Raw genomic sequence first — 20,723 nt, forward strand, 5'->3', positions numbered from 1 at the left:
ACTGTCATCACTGGATAACTCCTCTAGACAAAAAATCAGCAAAGAAACAGCAATCCAAAATAACTCACTAGATCAGATTGGCTTAATTGACATCTTCAGAACATTTCACCCCAAAGCCACGGAATATATGTTCCTCTCAAGTGCACATGGGACATTTTCAAAGATAGACCACATATTGGGTCACAAGCAAAGTTTCTCCAAATTCAAAAAGATTAAAATCATATCAAGCATCTTCTCAGACCACAATGGCATAATATTAGACATAAACTACAATAAAAACATCCAAAAAATTCAATCATTTGGAAGCTGAATAGCATGCTATTAAACAATGATTGGGTTAACAAAGACAGCAAGGAAGAAATCAAAAACCTCCTGGAAACAAATGACAATGAAAAAACAACAATCCACAATCTATGGGACACAATGAAAGCATTCCTGAGAGCAAAGTTTATAGCTCTACAGGCCTACATTAGAAAACAAGAAAAAATGGTAGTAAATCATCTAACTCTACAACTTAAAGAATTAAAAAGAGTGCAACAAGAAAAGCTCAGAATGAGCAGAAGAAAGGAGATAATAAAGATCAGAGCAGAAATAAATGACATAGAGACCAAAAAAAAAAAATACAAAAGATTAATGAAACCAAGAGCTGGTTCTTTGAAAGAATAAACAAGATTGATGAACCTCTAGCCAGGCATACCAAGAAGCAAAGAGAGAGAACCCAAATAAACAAAATCAGAAATGAAAGAGGAGAAATAACAACATACTGGGAGCTGGTCCATCCTTGCTGTTTCAAGGGACCTGGCATATATGGCATACTGTTCTTAACATGTTTGCTCACTTTCTTGGCACTATGTGTTTTAACCAAGGTCACCTCTCTGAGAAAGGTTGTTTCCCCAGGTAGGGATTTTCCCCTGAAGTTAGGGAGGGAATAAAACCCCATAACTAAGTGCCAGGCGGGTAATTAATCACTTTAACTACGAACAACCATGCTTAAGCTACATAATCTTTACTCCCTGGAATGGAGATAAGAAACGCCCTAACCTTTGGAATAGAGATTGATAGGATTGGAATCAACTGGTATAAATACAGATGTAACAAGACAAGAGAACACAGAACCTAAACACAGAACCTACAGACAGAAGAACTTCGCTGGAGAGAGCATGGCAAAAGATCCTGGACAGAAACTGGACACAGAACCTAGAGACAGAACCTAGCAAGAGAACCTGGCTGAAGAACCTAGAGACAGAACCTGGCTACAGAACCTGGATAGAACATGGCAAGAGAACCTGACTAGAACCTGGTGACAGAACCTGGCTAGAGAACCTGGACAGAACCTGGCTGGAGAACCTAGCGAGGGAACATGGACACAGAACCTGGCTGGAGATCCTAACCAGAACTTCGCTGAAGATCCTGACCAGAACTTGGCTAGAGATCCTGGCTAGGCTGCTGATCAACTGAACGCTGCCTCTGTGTCGTTCCTTCTTCACCGGCTCTGTCCACACCTTTGGGGACCCCTAGACCTGCTGGGGTTGTACCCCACAGAAATACAAAGGATTGTTAAAAAATACTATGAAAACTCTATTCCAACAAACTAGACAATGTGGAGGAAATGGAGATATTCCTAGAAAAATACAACCTTCCAAAACTCAATCAGGAAGAATCTAAAAATCTCAATAGGTCGATGACTATGAAAGAAATTGAAGCAGTCATCAAAAAGCTTCCAGCAAACAAAAGGCTTGGGCCAGACAGCTTGACAAAGGAATTTTAGTAAACATTCAAGGAAGAACTAAAACCTATCCTCCTCAGGCTATTCCAAATAATTCAAGAGGAAAGAACACTTCCAAGCTCATTCTATGAAGCCATCATTACCCTAATACCAAAACCAGATAAAGAGAACACAATAAAAGAGAATTGCAGGCCAATATCCCTCATGAACATACATGCCAAAATCCTCAACAAAATTCTAGCAAATTGGATCCAGCACTACATCTGAAAGATCAAACACCATGACTAAGTAGGATTTATCCCGGGGATGCAATACTTGTACAATACCTGCAACTCAATAAACGTGATGCATCACATCAACAAATTGAGAGATTAAAATCACATAGTCATAGCAACTGATTCAGAAAAAAAGCATTTGACAAAATCCAACACCCTTTCTTGATAAAACCTCTCAGCAAGGTGGGAATAGAAGGATCGTACCTCAACATAATAAAAGCAATATATGACAAACACACAGCCAACATCATACTCAATAGGCAAAAACTAAAACCATTTCTGTAAGAACAAGAGCAAGCCAGGGATTCCCCCTCTCACCACTCCTGTTTGACATAGTACTGGAGGTAATAGCCATTGCAATCAGTCAAGAAGAAGTAATAAAAGGCATCCAAAATGGAAAAGAAGAAATAAAACTGTCCTTAATTGCAGATGACATAATACTGTACATAGAAAACCCTAAAGACTCCATCAAAAAATTAGTAGACTTAATAAATGAACTGGGCAATGTAGCAGGATACAAAATTAATGCCAAAAAAATTTATGGCATTTCTATATACCTATAGTGAACTTATAGAAAGAGACTAAAGAAACAATCCCATTTACCATCGTACCAAAAAAAATTAAGATACCTAGAAATAGACTTAACTAAGGAGGTAAAACACCTGTACTCGGAAAACTACAGTACAGTGAAAAAACAGATAGAGGAAGACATAAACAGATGGAAGGACATACTGTGTTCATGTATTGGTAGAATCAACATCATTAAAATGTCCACGGACATACTGTGTTCATGTATTGGTAGAATCAACATCATTAAAATGTCCACGATACCCAAAGCAATCTATAGATTCAATGCACTCCCCATTAAAATACCAATGGCATATTTCACAGACCTAGAAAAAACTCTCCAAAAATTCATCTGGAATAAAAAGTCTCCAAATAGCTGCAACAGTCCTGAGGAAGAAGAACAAAGTAGGTGGGACCTCAAAACCAGATATCAAGTTGTATTACAAAGCCACTGTTCTCAAAACTGCCTGGTACTGGCACAAGAACAGACATATAGACCAATGGAATAGAATTGAGAACCCAGTAATCCACTCAAACCACTATGCTCAATTAATTTTTGACAAAGGAGGCAAGAGCATACAATGGAGTCAAGACAGTCTCTTTAATAAATGGTTATGGGAAAATTGGACAGATAGATGCAAAAATATGAAACTAGACCACCAATTTACACCATACACAAAATAAACTCAAAATAGATAAAGGACTTAAATATAAGACCGGAAACCATAAAAATACTAGAGGAATCCACAGGCAGCAAAATCTCAGACATAAGCTGAAGCAATTTCTTTACCGATATAGCTCCTAGGACAATGGAAACTAAAGAGAAAATAAACAAATGGGACTACATCAAAATAAAAAGCTTTTGCACAGCAAAAGAAACCTCAACAATACAACAAGAAAGTCCACTGCATGGGAGAACATATTTGACAATGGTTTAATCTCCAACATTTACAGGGAACTCATACAACTTAACAAAAGGAAGATAAACAACACAATAAAAAAATGGGCAACAGACCTAAATAGAAACTTTTCTAAAGAAGACATAAGGAAGGCCAAGAGACATATAAAAACATGCTCAAAGTCACTAACCATCCGAAAGATGCAAATAAAAGTGACAATGAGGTACCATCTCACATCTATGAGAATAACTATCATCAACAAATCAACAAATGACAAGTGCTGGCTAGGATGCGGAGAAAAAGGAACCCTCGTTCACTGCTAGTGGGAATGCAGACTGGTGCAGCCACTGTGGAGAACAGTAAGGAGTTTCATCAAAAAAATAAAAATGGAACTCCCATTTGACCCAGTGATTCCACTTCTAGGAATATATCCCAAGAAACTCGAAACACCAATCAGAAAGGATATATGTACCCCTATGTTCATAGCAGCACAATTTGTATAGCTAAGATTTGGAAACAGCCTAAGTGTCCATCAGCAGATGAGTGGATTAAAATTCGGTGGTACATCTGCACAATGGAATACTATGCTGAGGTAAAAAAGAAGGAATTCTTACCATTTGCAACAGCATGGATGGAACTGGAGAACATTATGCTAAGCAAAATAAGCCAGTCAGAGAAAGATAAATATCACTTGATCTCACTCATTTATGGAATATAATGAACAACATAAACTGATGAACAAAAACAGATCCAGAGACAGAGAATCATTGATCAGATGCTTAAACCACAGAGGGAAGGTTAGGGGGAGAGATCAACCAAAGGGCTTGTATGGATGCATATAAGTATAACCAATGGACACAGACAACAGGGACGTGAGGGCATGAGTGGCGGGTTGGGGGAAGGGGGGACAATGGGCCAATAAAGACACATATGTTATACCTTAATAATGAAAAAAATGTTATAAAAATAATGGTAGCTAATTTCATAAAAAAATGAAATCTAAAAGCCAACATTTATTTTCTGAACCCCCTTAATACATAATACTGTGTTTTTACAATCTGCCTTGTGGCGTTTCCCTTTGGGGTATGCAAAAAGCAAGTTGAGGCTCACATATGAACATTAGAAGGTATGGCTTCCTTACTAAAGTTGTTTTACCATTCCACCAGAGGGTAAGAAGGAAAATTCTAGGTGGATAATAATGGCTATAGAAGCCAGTCCTGCTGGTGAATTCAGTAGGCTTGTCTTGATAGTCTTCTTGCACCCTATATTGCCCTCTATCAGGCATTTATTATAGTAGACTTTAGTTCTTGAGGGCTCATACCACCAATACCCATCTCTGTGTGTGCTGAAAAATAAATTAATTCAAATAAATAATTTCTCATTTGCATTAGACATATTTTAAAGTGTTCTATAGCCACACATATTAGTGGTTATCATATAGGATGACACAGATACAATACATCTCCATCATCACAGAAATTTCTATTGGACAGCACTGAAAAATGGACAGACATACTATTTGATTGGTTAAGTAACAGGAGGCCCCTAGAGACCACAAAACACTTTTTTTTAAATGAACAAGTGAGAATACCAGTGGTATCAAATGAAAAAGAAAGAAGCAAAAGCACAAGTAGGTAACCTCCTAGATATGCAGCACTGTTATGGCTTCTATTGGGAAAAGTTTGACTATATATTTCTCCCTGAGTTTGTGCCTCCCTCTTAGGGTCTTCTTACTTTGATTCCCATAAATCACAATCTCCACAAGTAAGGGGTTAAGATATGTCCCTCATCCTCTAGCCAAAATGTAATGAATGCTTCCCTTATTTCCCAAGATAACTTGACAATTTCAAAAGAAACTTTACTACAATAGCTAGGGTGAAGAAATAAATAAAATACAAACATCATGAAAAATAGTTGAGTTTATATATAATATATAAGTTTCTGAACCTAAGAATCCCAGGAAAAGCAGTGAGGTGCTTGAAGAAACTCCTACATTCATTTATTCAAAAACAAACTATTGGCTAAGGGGCTAGCATAATTTTGCAGGCACATTAGATATATCCCTTCCTTCTCAGTCCCTTGTCTCATGCAGGAGACCTCTGAAGTACTATATTGGTTGCTGTCACACAATAATTGGCGCACCAAAATATCTTGTCCCATTCTCTATTTAAGGGCAGCCTTCAAGATCACTTCATTTCTTTAAAGAAAATTTTTACCTGTTTAAAACAGTTGGCAACTGAAGCCCTTCCACTTAGTTTCACATTGAGGCCTGAGAGACATACCTAATTACAGCTGATTTGTAGAACTGGTAACTCCTACCTTTAGCTCTAGTGAATGATTTAGCACCATTGGTTCACATGTCTAACTAATGGTCAGGATTAACTGAGGAACTTTTCCCAAGTTTAGTTTCCTGGTCCCCACTCCATACTTCTGAATCAAGTCTCTGGCAGTCAGGCCTGGGAATCTTTATTCTTTTTTTTTTTTAATCTTTATTTTTAAGAGAATATAGATGTCCCCCTTTATCCCCACATTGACCCCCTCCAGCCAGTTCCTGCCCCACCCCAGGCCTTCACCACCCTATTGTCTGTGTCCATAGGAAATGTATATAGCACATAAGATCTTTGGTTAATCTCTTCCCATCCCCTCTCCCCGCTCCCCTCTGAGATTCATCGGTCCTCAGTCTGTTCCATGTTTCCATGACTCTGGTTCTATTTTATTCATCAGTTTATTTTGTTCAATAGATTCCTTGGTTATTATTTTTTTTTTTAGATTCAATTGTTGATAGATATGTATTAATTGCCATTTTATTGTTCATATTTTTTACTCTTCCTCCTCCTCCTCCTCCTCCTCCTCCTCCTCCTCCTCCTCCTCCTCCTCCTCCTCCTCCTCTTCCCTTCTTCTTCTTCTTCTTCTTCTTCTTCTTCTTCTTCTTCTTCTTCTTCTTCTTCTTCTTCCTCTTCTTCAAGAATAACCTTCGACATTTCATGTAATACTGGTTTGATGGTGATGAACTCCTTTAGCTTTTTCTTGTCTGTGAAGATTTTTATCTGACCTTCAATTATAAATGATAGCTTTGCTGGGTAGAATAATCTTGGGTGAAGGTCCTTGCTATTCATCATTTTGAATATTTCTTGCCACTCCCTTCTGTCTTTCAAAGTTTCTGTTGAGAAATCAGCTGATAGTATTATGGTATCTCCCTTATAGATAATCAACCACTTTTCTCTGCTGCTTTAATAAATATATATACTAATAAAAGGTAATATGCTAATTAGACCAGGTCGACTGGCCATGTTCCAGATGTCTGACTTCCTTCCAGACAAAGCCATGCTGGTGAGGGCCAAGGCACAAACAGTTATGGGCAATCAGGTCCATAGGGGAGAGCAGTTAGGGGCGAGATCAGGCTGGCAGGGGAGGGCAGTTGGGGGCATTAGTAAGGCAGGCAGGTGAGTGGTCAGGAGCCAGTGGTCCTGGATTGGGCCTAAACCAGCAGTCAGACATCCTCCGGGTCTGGATTGGAGAGGGTGCAGAATGGGCTGAGGGCCACCCCTCCCTGCATGAATTTCATGCACCAGGCCTCTAAAATATATATATAAATTTCAGAGAGGAAGAGAGAGGGAGAGAGAGAGAAACATTAATGATGAGAGAGAATCATTGATCGGCAGCCTCCTACACACCACACACTGAAGATGGAGCCTGCAGCCTGGGCATGTGCCCCAACTTGGAATTGTACCATGACCTCCTGGTTCATAGGTCCACAGTCAACCACTAAGCCATGCCTGGCAGGCCGTTGCTGCTTTTAATATTCTCTCTTTGTCTTTAATCCTTGGCATTTTAATTATGATGTGTCTTGGTATGGGCCTCTTTGGGTTTCTCTCATTTGGGACTCTCTGTGCTTCCTAGACTTATATGTCTATTTCTTCCACCAGGTAGGGGATGTTTTCTGTTATTATTTCTTCAGATAGTTTTTTTTTCAATATCTTGCCCTTTCTCTTCTGCTTCTAGCACCCTCATAATGTGAATGTTGGTATGCTTGTAGTTGTTCCAGAGGATTCTTTTTTTTTCTTTTTGCTCTTCTGATTGGGTGTTTTTTGCTTCCTCATATTCCAAATCATTGATCTGATTCTTGGAATCTTCTACTCTACTGTTGAATCCCTGTAAATTATTCTTTATTTAGGTTAGTGTATGCTTAATTTCTGATTTGTCCTATTTCATGTCTTTGAAATTCTCACTAATATCCTTGAAAGTCTCACTATGTCCCTTGAAGCTCTTATTAAGTCCCTTGAAGTTATCATTAAGATCCTTGAGTAACCTTAGGCCCATTGTTTGAACTCTGTTTCCAGTAGTTGGCTTGCTTCCATTGCATTTAGTTTTTTTTCTGGAGATTTCTTCTGTTCTTTCATTTGTGACATGCTTCTTTGTCTCTACATTTTGGCTGTTTCCCCGTGTTTGTTTCTATGAATTAGGTAGAGTTTCTATGTCTCCTGGAATTGGTAGAGTGGCCTTGTGTAGTAGGTGTCCTGTAGGGCCCAGTGGCTCAGCCTCCCCAGTCACCTGAGCTGGGCACTCTAGGTATGTTGGGTCTTGGGCTTCTTATTGATAGGCATGTGGCATGCTGATACCAGCTGTTGCTTGTTTGAGATTTTAGGAATGTCTGAAACCTGAGACAGGACAGGCAATTCATATGGAAAAGCTATTGCCAACACCTTGGATGGGGATACAAATTGGATGGGTCGGGGTCTTAGGGAATCACCAGGGTAGAGCAAACAGTGTGAGCCAAAGCTGATGGAAACTCAGATATGGCTGTCAGTCAGGCTTTCAATGGGGGAGATCCAAGCACAGGAACAATGAACCCTGCAAGCACCCCACTCTGAGAGAAAGCTACCCCCGAGTTCTTGCTCTGATGCCAGAAAATGCAGTTCCTCCTCGTATGTCCCTGGATCCTCAAATGCTGCCATCTAGCACTGGAGCCCAGAGGGAGAGGAACCATGTAAGTTTGTGCACTGGCCTTTTAAAATAAACTGCATGGGACTTCAGCAACCTTCATTCACTCAGTCACAATCCCCAATGGTTTTTATAGCCTGAAGTTTTGGAGACTCCTCTTTTTGGCTCTGGAACCCTGGCCTGGGCATCTGGCGTGTGGCTGGGACCCCTTGCTCCTCAGGGTAGGTCTCCACAGCCGAGCTATCCCTCCTGATTAAAAAAAAATGTTGCACATGGGTATCGGACCAGCTCATTCTGCACCTCCACCCCTCCTACCAGTCTGAATGTACTTCCTTCTTTACTTCTCTAGTTGTAGGACTGCCATTCAGCCAGGTTTCAGGCAGTTCTGAATGATGGTTGTTCTGTACTTTAGTTGTAATTTTGATGAGGTTGTGGGAGGCATCAAGTACTGGCATTTACTTGTGCCACCATCTTGGTTCTCCTGGAATCTTATTCTTACTGAGCATAATAGGTGAAAATGATGCACTCCATCTCTTTTAGGGATTATTGATCAGTTTCTTCTTTACTCAGATATTTACCTCTGGATCATTCAATAAGGACTTTCCCTACCCTCACTCTGTCACTTTCCAGTTTGACAAAGAAGAGGTATCTTAAGCATAACACTCATACAGGTGTAAGGGGGCAGGGGTAAAGGGGGTTTCATACACACAAAAGGTTTCTGGTAACCCTACTACTTTTCTCGAGAAATCAGTTTGAATCTTCTAACCAAATGGGATCAAAATGTCCCTAACAATTTCATTGTCAGCCCAACAATAGAGAAGATTCCAGAAGGATATGTTCTGGTTGGCCAACCAGAAAGGCCAACACTGAGGATGAAAACATGAATATAACTCAGAAAGTGAGGAGCATAATTTACCAGAAATCCATGCTGTTATTAAATTTTAATGTATATATTTGATACATATATGTTGATATTTCTATTAAGAATCACTTACCCTTGGCCAATTTTTTCAAATCTTGTGTATTTTTTCTTTGGATCACCAACACTCACAATGCTTCCTGAGTAGGGAAGGAAAGGAGAGAGAGAGAATGAGGTTGAAACTAATTTATTTATCTTTATGTAATACTAAAAATTAAGATGTCAGAAGTAATGACAAAACATTGGAACAACATTCCTGTGTGATTTCTATAATTTATATGGATAATGATACATTTTCTTAAACAAATAGTAATCCATTAATATAAGTACTTATAACAATCTATGCTGTTTGTAATAAAAATTGATGATGTTTATGAAACATAAAGAAAAGACTGGTCATAACTCAACGTTTATTAAAAGTGCCCATAAACAATATTGTACATTAGGAGATAAAAACATCTAAGAACTTATACACACTAATAAAATTGCTATCTTCTCTGATATGAAATAAAATTGAGCACTATACTACATTCAATTATGCTGAACAAATAACTATTAAGCAATTACTATGAACCCAGTACTGTGCTAGGAAAGATGCAGATGGAGATGGAAACAAAGTTTAATCATAAAGTGATGAGACTCATGCTTTAAAAAAAAATACACCCCTGAACCTAGTACCCTAATAGCACTCCAAACATCTTTAAAATATTTAAAAGGTATGATTTCCATAGCATAAAGTTCACCCATTTAAAGTGTACAATTCAACAACTTTTAGTAAATTTTTAGAGTTGTGCAAATTTACTAAATTTTATCATGATCTAATATTAGAACATTTTCCTCATACAAAGTTTAAAGAAACCTTATACCTGTTACCAGCATTTTTCACCACCCCTCAGCTTTCCAACTGATTCCTAGGCAACCACTATTGTATTTTCTGTTTCCATTGATTGCTCCTAACTCTGTAGCATAAGTTCATAAGCCACAGAAGAAAACCATTAGTCTATCATTTTGAATTTGGAAAAAATATTACTTTTATTATTTCAAAATATCAAATATACTACTCAGAGGATGAATACTTTCCACCATTTGGAATAAATCCAGAGGAAGTGAAAGTTGACTCTTCAATGCAGTGCTCAAATAGGTGCAGAAAAATTCTGGGACATAGCATTATGGGAAAAACAGTACAACTTCTCAAAGGGATTACTTTGGAGTAATTTATTTGGATGTCTCTTACCCTCCTTCCTTTCTTTTTAGAAGCAAACATATCAGTATCATTATATTTGAGTTATATTTTACTAATATGACCGCTGTCCCAAAGAATAGTAGAATCAGTTAGTAAAACAAGATTTACATACATGAACCAATCAAGAGAAGGCCTGTAGATTCTGTATCCTCATTGTCACTGTTATTTACCCCATACTCTTCATGCAAGGGCCATTGTCATTGTTCAGATTCTCAACATCTCCTTACCAAGCAATCATATTAGTTGTTACATACCTCTAATCAGTGGTTCTCAACCTTCTGGCCCTTTACATACAGTTCCTCATGTTGTGAGCCAACCATAAAATTATTTTCATTGCTACTTCATACTGTAATATTGATACTGTTATGAATCGTAATGTAAGTATCTGATATGCAGGATGGTCTTAGGCGACCCCTATGAAAGGGTTGTTCGACCACCAAAGGGGTCGCGATCCACAGGTTGAGAACTGCTGCGAGTCTAAACTCTGCCTTCCTTAATTCCTCTTCCACAATGCCTTTGACATATGGTAACTATATCATTCATAATCTGAGACTGTTTTGGATAAACTAAAATGAATGGTCAACTTACCATACATTTGAACCATTATTCTTAATTCTTCAAAAGTTCCTCCTCACTACAGGATCAAGTTCAAATTTCTTAGCCTGGCATAGAAAGCTCTACCATCAAGCACCATCTATCTTGTACTTGACCAGTCTAGCCTCATATTCCTTTCTTCTCAATCCTTCCAACTTTATATCCTAGTAATACTATCATTGTCCAAGGCTTTGCAGATGCTCCCCCTTTCCCTTTCCTATTTAACACATGAATTATTATTTATTACTTAAATATAATCTCAAGTCATTCTCCTTTATGAATTTTTTTTTCTGATCCTTCTACTAAGGCTAATGTGCTTCTTCTTGAGGACAGAAACCTTGTCTTTTCATTCCTGCAACTTCAGTGCTTAGAATATTGGCTGCTACTGAATTCATTTGTTGACTAAATGAATAAAAACAAGAAAATATGTATTCAAGTACTAAACTGTGTGCCACAGGCAATGCCTCATGCTCAGTTCAGACAATGATCCATTCTCTGGGCTAGTGAACAACTTAATTTAGAACTACCTGCAAACAGTATATCTTAAAAAGTAATTAATTAAAAATTTCACTCAGGGATTGCTCATCAGCTTTGTTGTTGTTGCTTTTTTGTTGTTTATTGTAATAGAAGTCCATGTTTCAGGTTAAATTAAGACTTGCATAATATGTGAGTTGTTATATTATAATTCTTTTTCTCTTGTATTTTCAATCTCAGTCAATGATACTACCATCTATCTACTCAGTAGCCTGAATCAGAAACCTGGAAGTCTTTTTTGACTCATCCATTACCTTCACTCCCCACATACAGTTGTCCACTGAGTCTTGGGCCTGTATCTGTTTACTTCCTAGATATTATTTGAATCTGTCCCTTCCTTCCTACTACTGTTCTAGTTGGGATATTATTATTTTTGTCTGGGCTACTTCAAATGCCTCCTACCTGGACTCCTTATTTCCAGCCCTGCCCACTTCAGTCTAGGCTTCATACCTCTGTCCGAAGTACAAAATTGATCATATGATTATATGGTTGAAGAGTCTTTGATGCTCCCCCAACACCTACAGGGTAGAGCTTAAACTCCTTGGCATGAAATATAAGGTTTTTCATGATCTGGTTCTTGCTTCATTCTCTATCTTATTGGACCACTTTCCACCAGAAACTTATGCTTTGACCATAACAAATTAATTGTAGCTCATGGTCAGCTCCTGCTTAACCTTTTAGCTTCCTCTCTTAAAACTCCAGTACCACCATCCACCACTAATTTTATATTCAAGTGATATTGAATAAGTTAAAATTATCAGGTATATGCCTTCATACCTTCTTTATATGCTATTCTCTGACTGTAATGTCCTTCTTAAGTTTTCTTCCTGGCAAGTTCATACTCATGCTTCAACTCAGCTTCAATGTTGGCAGTTCTAGAAAGCCTTCCCTGATTCTTTTGAATAATGTTAATAATTTCCCCTCTCTGGACTACTACTGTTCTATCTCTTTCCCTTCCACCCTCCATCCCTCTGTCTCTTCCTTTCTTGTTTTTGCCCTTCCTCCCTTCCTTCCTTCCTTCCTTCCTTCCTTCCTTCCTTCCTTCCTTCCTTCCTTCCTTCCTTCCCCCTTTCTTTCTCTGTACTTAATAATATATATATATATACACACTAGAGGCCCAGTGCACAAAAATTTGTGCATGTGCACTCGGGGTGGGGGGAGGGGGGTCCCTCAGCCCAGCCTGTGCCCTCTTGCAGTCTGGGACCCCTCGGGAGATAACGACCTCCTGACTTAGGCCTGCTCCCGGGTGGCAGAGGGCAGGCCCAATCCCTAGGTGCAGCCCCTGGTTGGGCTCAGAGCAGGGCTGATTGGGGAGTTGGGGCACCACCCCCTGTCATGCACAGAGCAGGGCAGATTGGGAGGTTGCAATGCCACCCTCAGTCATGCTCAGGGTAGGGCCGATTGGGGGGTTGGGGCACCACCCCCTGTCACACTCAAGGCAGGGTCAATGGGGAGGTTGCGGCGCCATCCCCTGTCATGCACAGAGCAGGGCAAACCAGGGGGTTGGGGCGCTGCCCCCGTCACGCACAGAGCAGGGTCGATCAGGGAGTTGGGGAGCTCCCCCGTGTCAGGCACAGAGAAGGGCTGATCAGGGGGATGGGGTGCCTTCCCCTGTCACGAACAGAGCAGGGCGGATAGGGAGGTTGTGGCCCTGCCCCGTCACACACAGAGCTGCAGGGCGATCAGGGGGTTTGGGCGCTGCCCCCTGTCACGCTGATCCCGTTCCCAGGAGGCCTCGTGGCTCCGCTGATCCCGGTGCTGAGAGGCATATTACCCTTTTACTATATAGGATAGAGGCCTGGTGCACGGGTGGGGGCCAGCTGGTTTGCCCTGAAGGGTGTTCTGGATCAGGGTGGGGGTCCCCACTGGGATTCCTGGCCAGCCTGGATGAGGGGATGATGGCTGTTTGCAGTTGGTCACACACCCTTCAGGGTGGGGGTCCCCACTGGGGTGCCTGGCCAGTCTGGGTGAGGGGCTAAGGGCTGTTTTCAGGCTGGAGGGTGACTGAAGCTCCCAACCGCTCCTTTTTTTCTTTTTCTTTTTTATTCTGGGCCAGCTTTAGCTCTGAGACTTGGCTCCAGCTCTTAGGCCTCCACTGCTGAAAGCAGGTATCTGGTTTGTTTGGGTTCTGTAATCGAAACACTGTTTCAACTCCAGCTCTGAGATCCCAGCTGGCTGAAAGCAGGATTCTGGGGTTTTGTTTAGCTTCTATATTTGTAACAATGTTTCAAACTGCAAGCTCAGAGGCCGGCAGCAGCAGGCGGGGAACGTTGGAGTCCTCCGTCACTGAAGCAAGCAAGCCTCATGTTCGCTTCAAGCTGCCTGGCTGCCTGCCGCCATCTTGGCTGGCAGTTAATTTGCATATCTCCCTGATTAGCCAATGGGAAGGGTAGCGGAGGTACAGCTAATTACCATGTTTCTCTTTTATTAGATAGGATACTAGTAGCCAGGTGCACAAAAATTTGTGCACTCAGGGGTGAGGGTGAGGAGTGGGGCCAGACCCCTCAGCCCGACCTGCACCCTCTGTCATGTTCTGGGACCCTGTCCACTCCTGGCCTAGGCACAGGCATACAGACTTGGGCAGCCTGGTTCCCAAGTCCCCAATTTATCAAGAGAACAAAGTCAGCATTAGTTACAGCCCTCACAGAACCCAGTACACTGCATCTGTGCATACAACTGCCTCGTTCATGTTCCTGCTTCACCCTACTGAATTACTAACATCTTGAGGACATAGCTCTGTCTTATCCTGCTTCAACTTCAGTGCCTGGCCTGGTGCCATGGACCTGAGAGGGTTTGCTGAGTGAGTGAATAATCAGTGAGTGAATGAGTGAATGAATGAGCGAGTAAGTGAATGAGCAAGCAGCTAAGGGGTGGGAACTTCTGCCTCGTTGCCACGGAAACATGGCAGAAGTTCTGGCCCCACTCCCAGCTCCCTGAAGCCCACCCTGGGAAAGTTCCTCCCTGCTCCGAGCGTCCTGGCACCCCTCTCCTGGCTGCATACTGAATTCCTAACATCTTGAGGATATAGCTCTGTCTTATCCTGCTTCAACTTCAGTGCCTGGCCTGGTACCATGGACCTGAGAGGGTTTGCTGAGTGAGTGAATAATCAGTGAGTGAATGAGTGAATGAATGAGTGAGTAAGTGAATGAGCAAACAGCTAAGGGGTGGGAACTTCTGCCACGTTGCCATGGCAACATGGCAGAAGTTCTGGCCCCACTCCCGGCTCCCCAAAGCCCACCCCAGGAAAGTTCCCCCCTGCTCCCAGTGTCCTGCCACCCCTCTGCTGGATGCATACTGAATTTCTAACATTCTGAGAACATAGTTCTGTCTTATCCTGCTTCAACTTCAGTGCCTGGCCTGGTGCCATGGACCTGAGTGGGTTTGCTGAGTGAGTGAATAATCAGTGAGTGAATGAGTGAATGAATGAGTGAGAAAGTGAATGAGCAAGCAGCTGCCAGCAGGGATAGTTCACACCCTGCTCTGAGCTGCCTGACTCAAACCCCCGGAAGTTCCTGCCCTGCTCCCAGGGGCCCCACTCCCCTCTCAGCTGCATAGTTCATGCAGGGCAAAGGCTGCCCAGGTGTGCATTTTGGCAAATCAGTGCATTAGCACCTGCCACCTGGGATCCCCACTGGAGGGCTGTTTGTAGGTGTGGCCAGTGGCAGATTGGTGCATTAGCACCTTTCAGCCAGAATCCCCGCTGGAAGGCCATTTGTGGGCATGGCCAGTGACAGATCGGTGCATTAGCCAGGGTCAGCCTTGGATCCCCTCAGGATGGAAGTTTGTGGGTGTGGCTGGTGGCGGATCAGTGCCTTCAGCGGGGGATCCCGTTGGGAGGTCCGTTTGTGGGCGTGGCCGGTGGCTGATCGCTGGGGTCCCGTTGCCAGCCCTGGGTCTGTTCCCACAGGGGCCGCCTGCCACCCGGGTTGCAAATAGCAGGCCGGGATGGCACTATCCCGCCCTGCCTGCAGTATGCAAATTAGCCGCCATCTTTGTTGGCCTGTTAACCGCCATCTTGGCTGGTGATTAATTTGCATATTTTGCTGATTAGCCCATGGGAAGGGTAGCAAAGTTATGGTTAATTACCATGTATGTTTCTCTATTATTAGATAGGATATATATATATATATATATATATATATATATATATATATATATATATATGTTATATTTGACACCCCCTTATAGACTGTGCCTTAAGGACAGAATCCATGTCTTATTCACCTCTGTATCTTCAGTGCCTCTTTACACAGTGCTGTGTATAGAATATTTTGGAAATTCAATAAATGTCTGCTGAATTAAACTCAAGTAAAACTATGCATTTCCTTTTGTATTGCATTGTATATATGTGCCTTTTGTAAATGCACCATATTTTAAGACAGGGATTGAAGAATGTATTTTACTTGAGTTATATCTGTAGAATGCCACCAAATTAACAATTTCTGAGTTGCAATTTCATTTTTCAAATTGTCTCACAGATTTCTACATCATTGAGAACTATCCTTATCCAAGTCAGCTATTAATAGGAAAGAGCCTGGACTTCTTCTTTTTTAAAAAATGAAATATCAATTTTAAAGTCACTTGAAGTCATAGTTCTTTTAAGCAATTTCTAGTCTTCTAAGAAAGTTATGCTATTAAGTTGCTGAGCAAACTCTTTTCCATAGACTGAACAAAAGCAAATAAGCTTCAGCCCAAGCCACTTTTTAAATTATAACCAATTTCAATTGGCAGGGTTCAGTTAATGAGGTTTTATGGTAGTAAATTATTCAGCCTTTATTTCCATGGCATGCATGGTAAAATAAACTGGAAATAAATCCTTTCGCAAAGATTACTAAAAGACAACCATTTTGATGACATTCTGCTTCTGAATTTAACTGCTATTCAAATAAAATGGAATCCCCACACCCATAACCCTTCACAGGAGAGTGTTTGCTGCCATCTACTGATGTTAGGCAAGTACACAGGAGGCCTTGTTTAGTATTCTAAATCATACAACAAGCTTTCAAAGTGACCTCTTTCATCAGAGCCATTATAATTTGCTTTTATACAATTTAATAAAGGAAAAAACATTATGACACAATAGGGAAAAAAGTGACAAAAATGAGCAACTCAAAATCAAAAGGAAAAAAATGATAGCAATACCAGAACAATTTCCTACTAGAGTGATTTCCTAAATAAGAAACAAATTATTCATTTTAAACTAAAAGGATTTAAGAAATCAGGAAATACTAGTATTTGGGAATAGGGTTCATGATTTGGTTTCAATGGCAGAAAAGCCCATCAATCTGTTCTCCTACATATTAAACTAAGTTGAACTCTAACTACTAAAACATCACTTTAGTATAATGAAACTTTTGATTCCTGAGAAAATGAGAAATAATTACCTTAATTTCAGTTCTATGTGAGGGCAAATTAAGAGAAAGAGTTTTGAGTGAGAAATGCTGGGGGTGGTGAGGAACAATACAAGGAAGTGTTTGTAGGGCCCAGAAGTGACAGGCCAAAGACAAATTTCCTGCATTGCACAATTCTGCTCACAGTAAGTGCCTTTTGAATATTTTCACTGAAATGTAGGGTTTTCTTTTTCACAGATTTGAAAATCATCACATGAGGACATGCTTTTATTGATTTTAGAGAGAAAGGAAGGAGACAGAGAGAGAAAGAAGCATTTGCTATGATATAAACATTTATCAGTTGCCTCCCATATGCTCCCTGATCAGGGATCAAACCTGAAAACCTGGGTAGGTGCCCTCCTGGGACTATAACCCTCAACCCTTTGGTGTATGGGCTGACACTCCAACAAACTGGCTAGGGTGGTTTCTTTATTTTCCAAGAGATTCGGACAGACTACAATGAACAAGCCAGACCCATGCAATCTGTCTGTGTGAAACTGAAAGATGATCTCTCCATTTCAACCATTAGTGATTCCATGGTCTGATCCTCACAATCAGTATCTGCATGGAAGATAAATAGCCTGGAGGGGTTTTTATCTGAGCTGCCCACCTCATAATAATTGGATCCCTGAGACTAAAGGTGAGGCCACCATCAACTCTTCTCTATGCCTATGATGGGGGGTCTACTCTGGTATGGGCTATAGCCATTTCCTCTACCTCACTGTCTCCTTTTCCTAACTCCTTTATATCTCAACACAGGCTCATCTACTTCTTCCCCAAGTTCCAAGGTTCTCATTGATCACAAGGTTCTCACTGACTTCTGCATAGGGGTCATACATTTGGAATTATTCCTGATTTCAAACATTGTGTCCCACTAGAAGATCCCATGCCCCATTTTTTTGAATCATAATAATAAAAGGCCAGTCATGCCCGAAACGACTGGTCACTATGAAGTGCATGGAGTGCCTCTCGGTCCCTCTCCCATGGCCCACAGACTCCGATTGCAGAAAGGCTGGCCGCTGGCAGGCGGGCAAGGCGGCAGGCAGGTGGGCACAGCAAGGTGACCACGGCGAGGCGCATATGGGTGGGCGGGGCTGCGAGCACAGCAAGGTGTGCATGGGTAGGTGGGACGCACGGTTTCACACACTAGGCCTCTAGTCTACACTAATAAAAGAGAAAGATGCAAATTAACCATCACTCACTACACCCACAAGCACGCCCACCAGCCAATCAGGAACCAGTATGCAAATTAACCCAACTAAGATGGCCATGGAGTTGGAGCTGGCAGGAGGCTTGGGTTGCCCCTGGCGATGGAGGAAGCCAAGCTTCCCGCCTGCCCTGGCCGGCCCTGGGATCCACTCAAGGCTACAAAGTTTCAATTATAGAAGATAAATAAATCCCAGATACCTGCTTCCAGTCCACCCTGGAAAAAAAGAAAAAAAGGAGAGGCTGGGAGCTTGGGTCACCAGGGGGTGTGGCCAGCCTGAAAACGATCATCAGCCCCTCACCCAGGCTAGCCAGGCACCCCAGTGGGGACCCCCACCTGAAGGGGCTGTGGTCAGCCTGCAAACAGTCATTAGCCCCTCACCCAGGCTGGCCACACCCCAATGGGGTGAGGGTCCCCATTGGGGCTCTTGACCAGCCTGAAAAAGTCCTCAGCCCCTCACACAGGCTGGCCACACTCCCATGGGGTGAGGGTCCCCACTGGGGGGCTTGACCAGCCTGCAAACAGCCATCAGCCCCTCACCCAGGCTGGCCAGGCACCCCAGTGGGGACCCCCACCCTGAAGGGGGTGTGGCTTTCCGGAAAACAGCCCTCAGCCCCTCACCCAGGCTGGCCAGGCACCCCAGTATGGACTCCCATCCTGAAGGGGGTGTGGCCAGCCTGAAAAAGTCCTCAGTCCCTCACCCAGGCTGGCCACACTATTATGGGGTGAGGGTCCCCATTGGGGGGCTTGCCCAGCCTGCAAACAGCCATCAGCCCCTCACCCAGGCTGGCCAGACACCCCAGTGGGGACCCCCACCCTGAAGGGGATGTGGCCTGACTGAAAATGGCCCCAGCCCATCACCCAGGCTGGCCAGGCACCCCAGCAGGACCCCACCCTGATCTGGTACAACCTTCAGGGCAAACCAGCCGGCCCCCATCCATGCATCAGGCCTCTAACCTATATAATAAAGGGTTATATGCAAATTGACCCTAACAGCAGAATGACTGGGAATAACTGCTCACTATGATACACACTGACCACCAGGGGGCAGACACTCAATGCAGGAGCTGCTCCCTGGTGGTCAGTGTGCTCCCTCAGGGGGAGCTCTGCTCAGTCACAAGCCCCTCATGCCTCCTCAGCAGCACTAAGGATGTCCAACTGCAGCTTAGGCCTGCTCCCTGTTGGCAAGTGGACATCCCCTGATGGCTCCCAGGCTGCCAGAGGGATGTCTGACTGCCAGCTTAGGCCCGATGCCCTGGGGAGTGGGCCTAAGCCAGCAGGTGGACATCCCCCAAGGGGTCCCAGACTGCGAGAGGGCACAGGCCCGGCTGAGGGACCTCCCCCCAAGTGCATAAACTTTTGTGCACCGGGCCTCTAGTCTATATATAAAAGCCCAGTGACCGGAACAGTGGAACAACCAGAACAACTGGTGGCTATGACGTGCATTGTGGCAGCCAACCAGCCTGATCCAGGCCCATCTGGCCCGGCCCCTGATAGGCCCCCAACACCCGGATCAGAGGCGGGGCTGGCCGCCAACTACCTGCGGCCCCTCCCCTCCACCAGCCCAGCCCAATGGTCACTTATTGGGGTGGGCCAGCTGGACCCCACCTATGCACCGGTCCTCTAGTGTTGAATAATATGGTTGCTCCCTTTTTGCAAAAGTAGCATAATAATAATATACAACTATGTATTGTGCTAGGTGTCTTCATTTAGTCCTCACAAAATCCCTATTATATTATATTGTATTGTTATCTCAATTTTTAAGATGAAGAAACTGAAGTTCAAATTGAGTGACTTGCCTAAGGGCATACAGCTAGTCTATATTTATGACTCAAACTCAGTTATTATTCATCTCAAAGCCTGTCTCATTGTATTATCTTAATAAGACTTTTATACTTATGTAATAAAATAGTTACTAACACTTTTTTGCATTCTAATCCTAGATTTATTCAACACAACTTTTTTACTCTACACAAGAAAGTATAAACACATTATCTAAAATGCTACAAAGTTACCAAAAAAATTCAAAACAGAAAATTCATAGTACTGACTGTACAGTAATAGCCAAAAAAAGCAATGTACACGTTGTCAAAGTAACCTGAAAGACCACCACGAAGGGGGAGAAGGTCTGTGATGACCTTGCAGAGCTCTCAATTTGCTCACCAATTTCAGAGAAAAAGGAGATGTGCCATATGGATATATGTGCATGAATACATGTGGAAACACAGCCATTTATAACAACTAATATGGGATGTTTAACTCTAGAAGTCAGAAGAGCTCAAGCAGGGGAGTAAGGCCACGTTAATAGGAACAGCAGTTGCACAAAAGCATGCCCTTTTCTGAAGGATCCTCAGGCTACTAGACTGGCCCTAGGTCATCGATGGAATGGAAAAATGTGCTCCCAAGCTGGGGTGGCACTGCCACCTGG

At 42.5% G+C, this 20,723-nt stretch overlaps 1 protein-coding gene across 1 annotated transcript in view; it reads right to left on the minus strand.

Annotated features, from left to right (window-relative positions):
* The window catches only part of PAK3 (p21 (RAC1) activated kinase 3), a 125,374-nt gene that overhangs the window by 58,951 nt on the left and 45,700 nt on the right, over window positions 1–20,723 (minus strand). The window contains exon 8 of the mRNA XM_036305986.1: window positions 9,404–9,467. Coding sequence (XP_036161879.1) covers window positions 9,404–9,467 — 64 coding nt within the window. The remainder of the gene's footprint in view (window positions 1–9,403; window positions 9,468–20,723) is intronic.

This window comes from Myotis myotis, unplaced genomic scaffold, assembly GCF_014108235.1.
Source record: "Myotis myotis isolate mMyoMyo1 unplaced genomic scaffold, mMyoMyo1.p scaffold_m19_p_4, whole genome shotgun sequence".
NCBI classification, from domain to species: Eukaryota; Metazoa; Chordata; class Mammalia; order Chiroptera; family Vespertilionidae; genus Myotis; species Myotis myotis.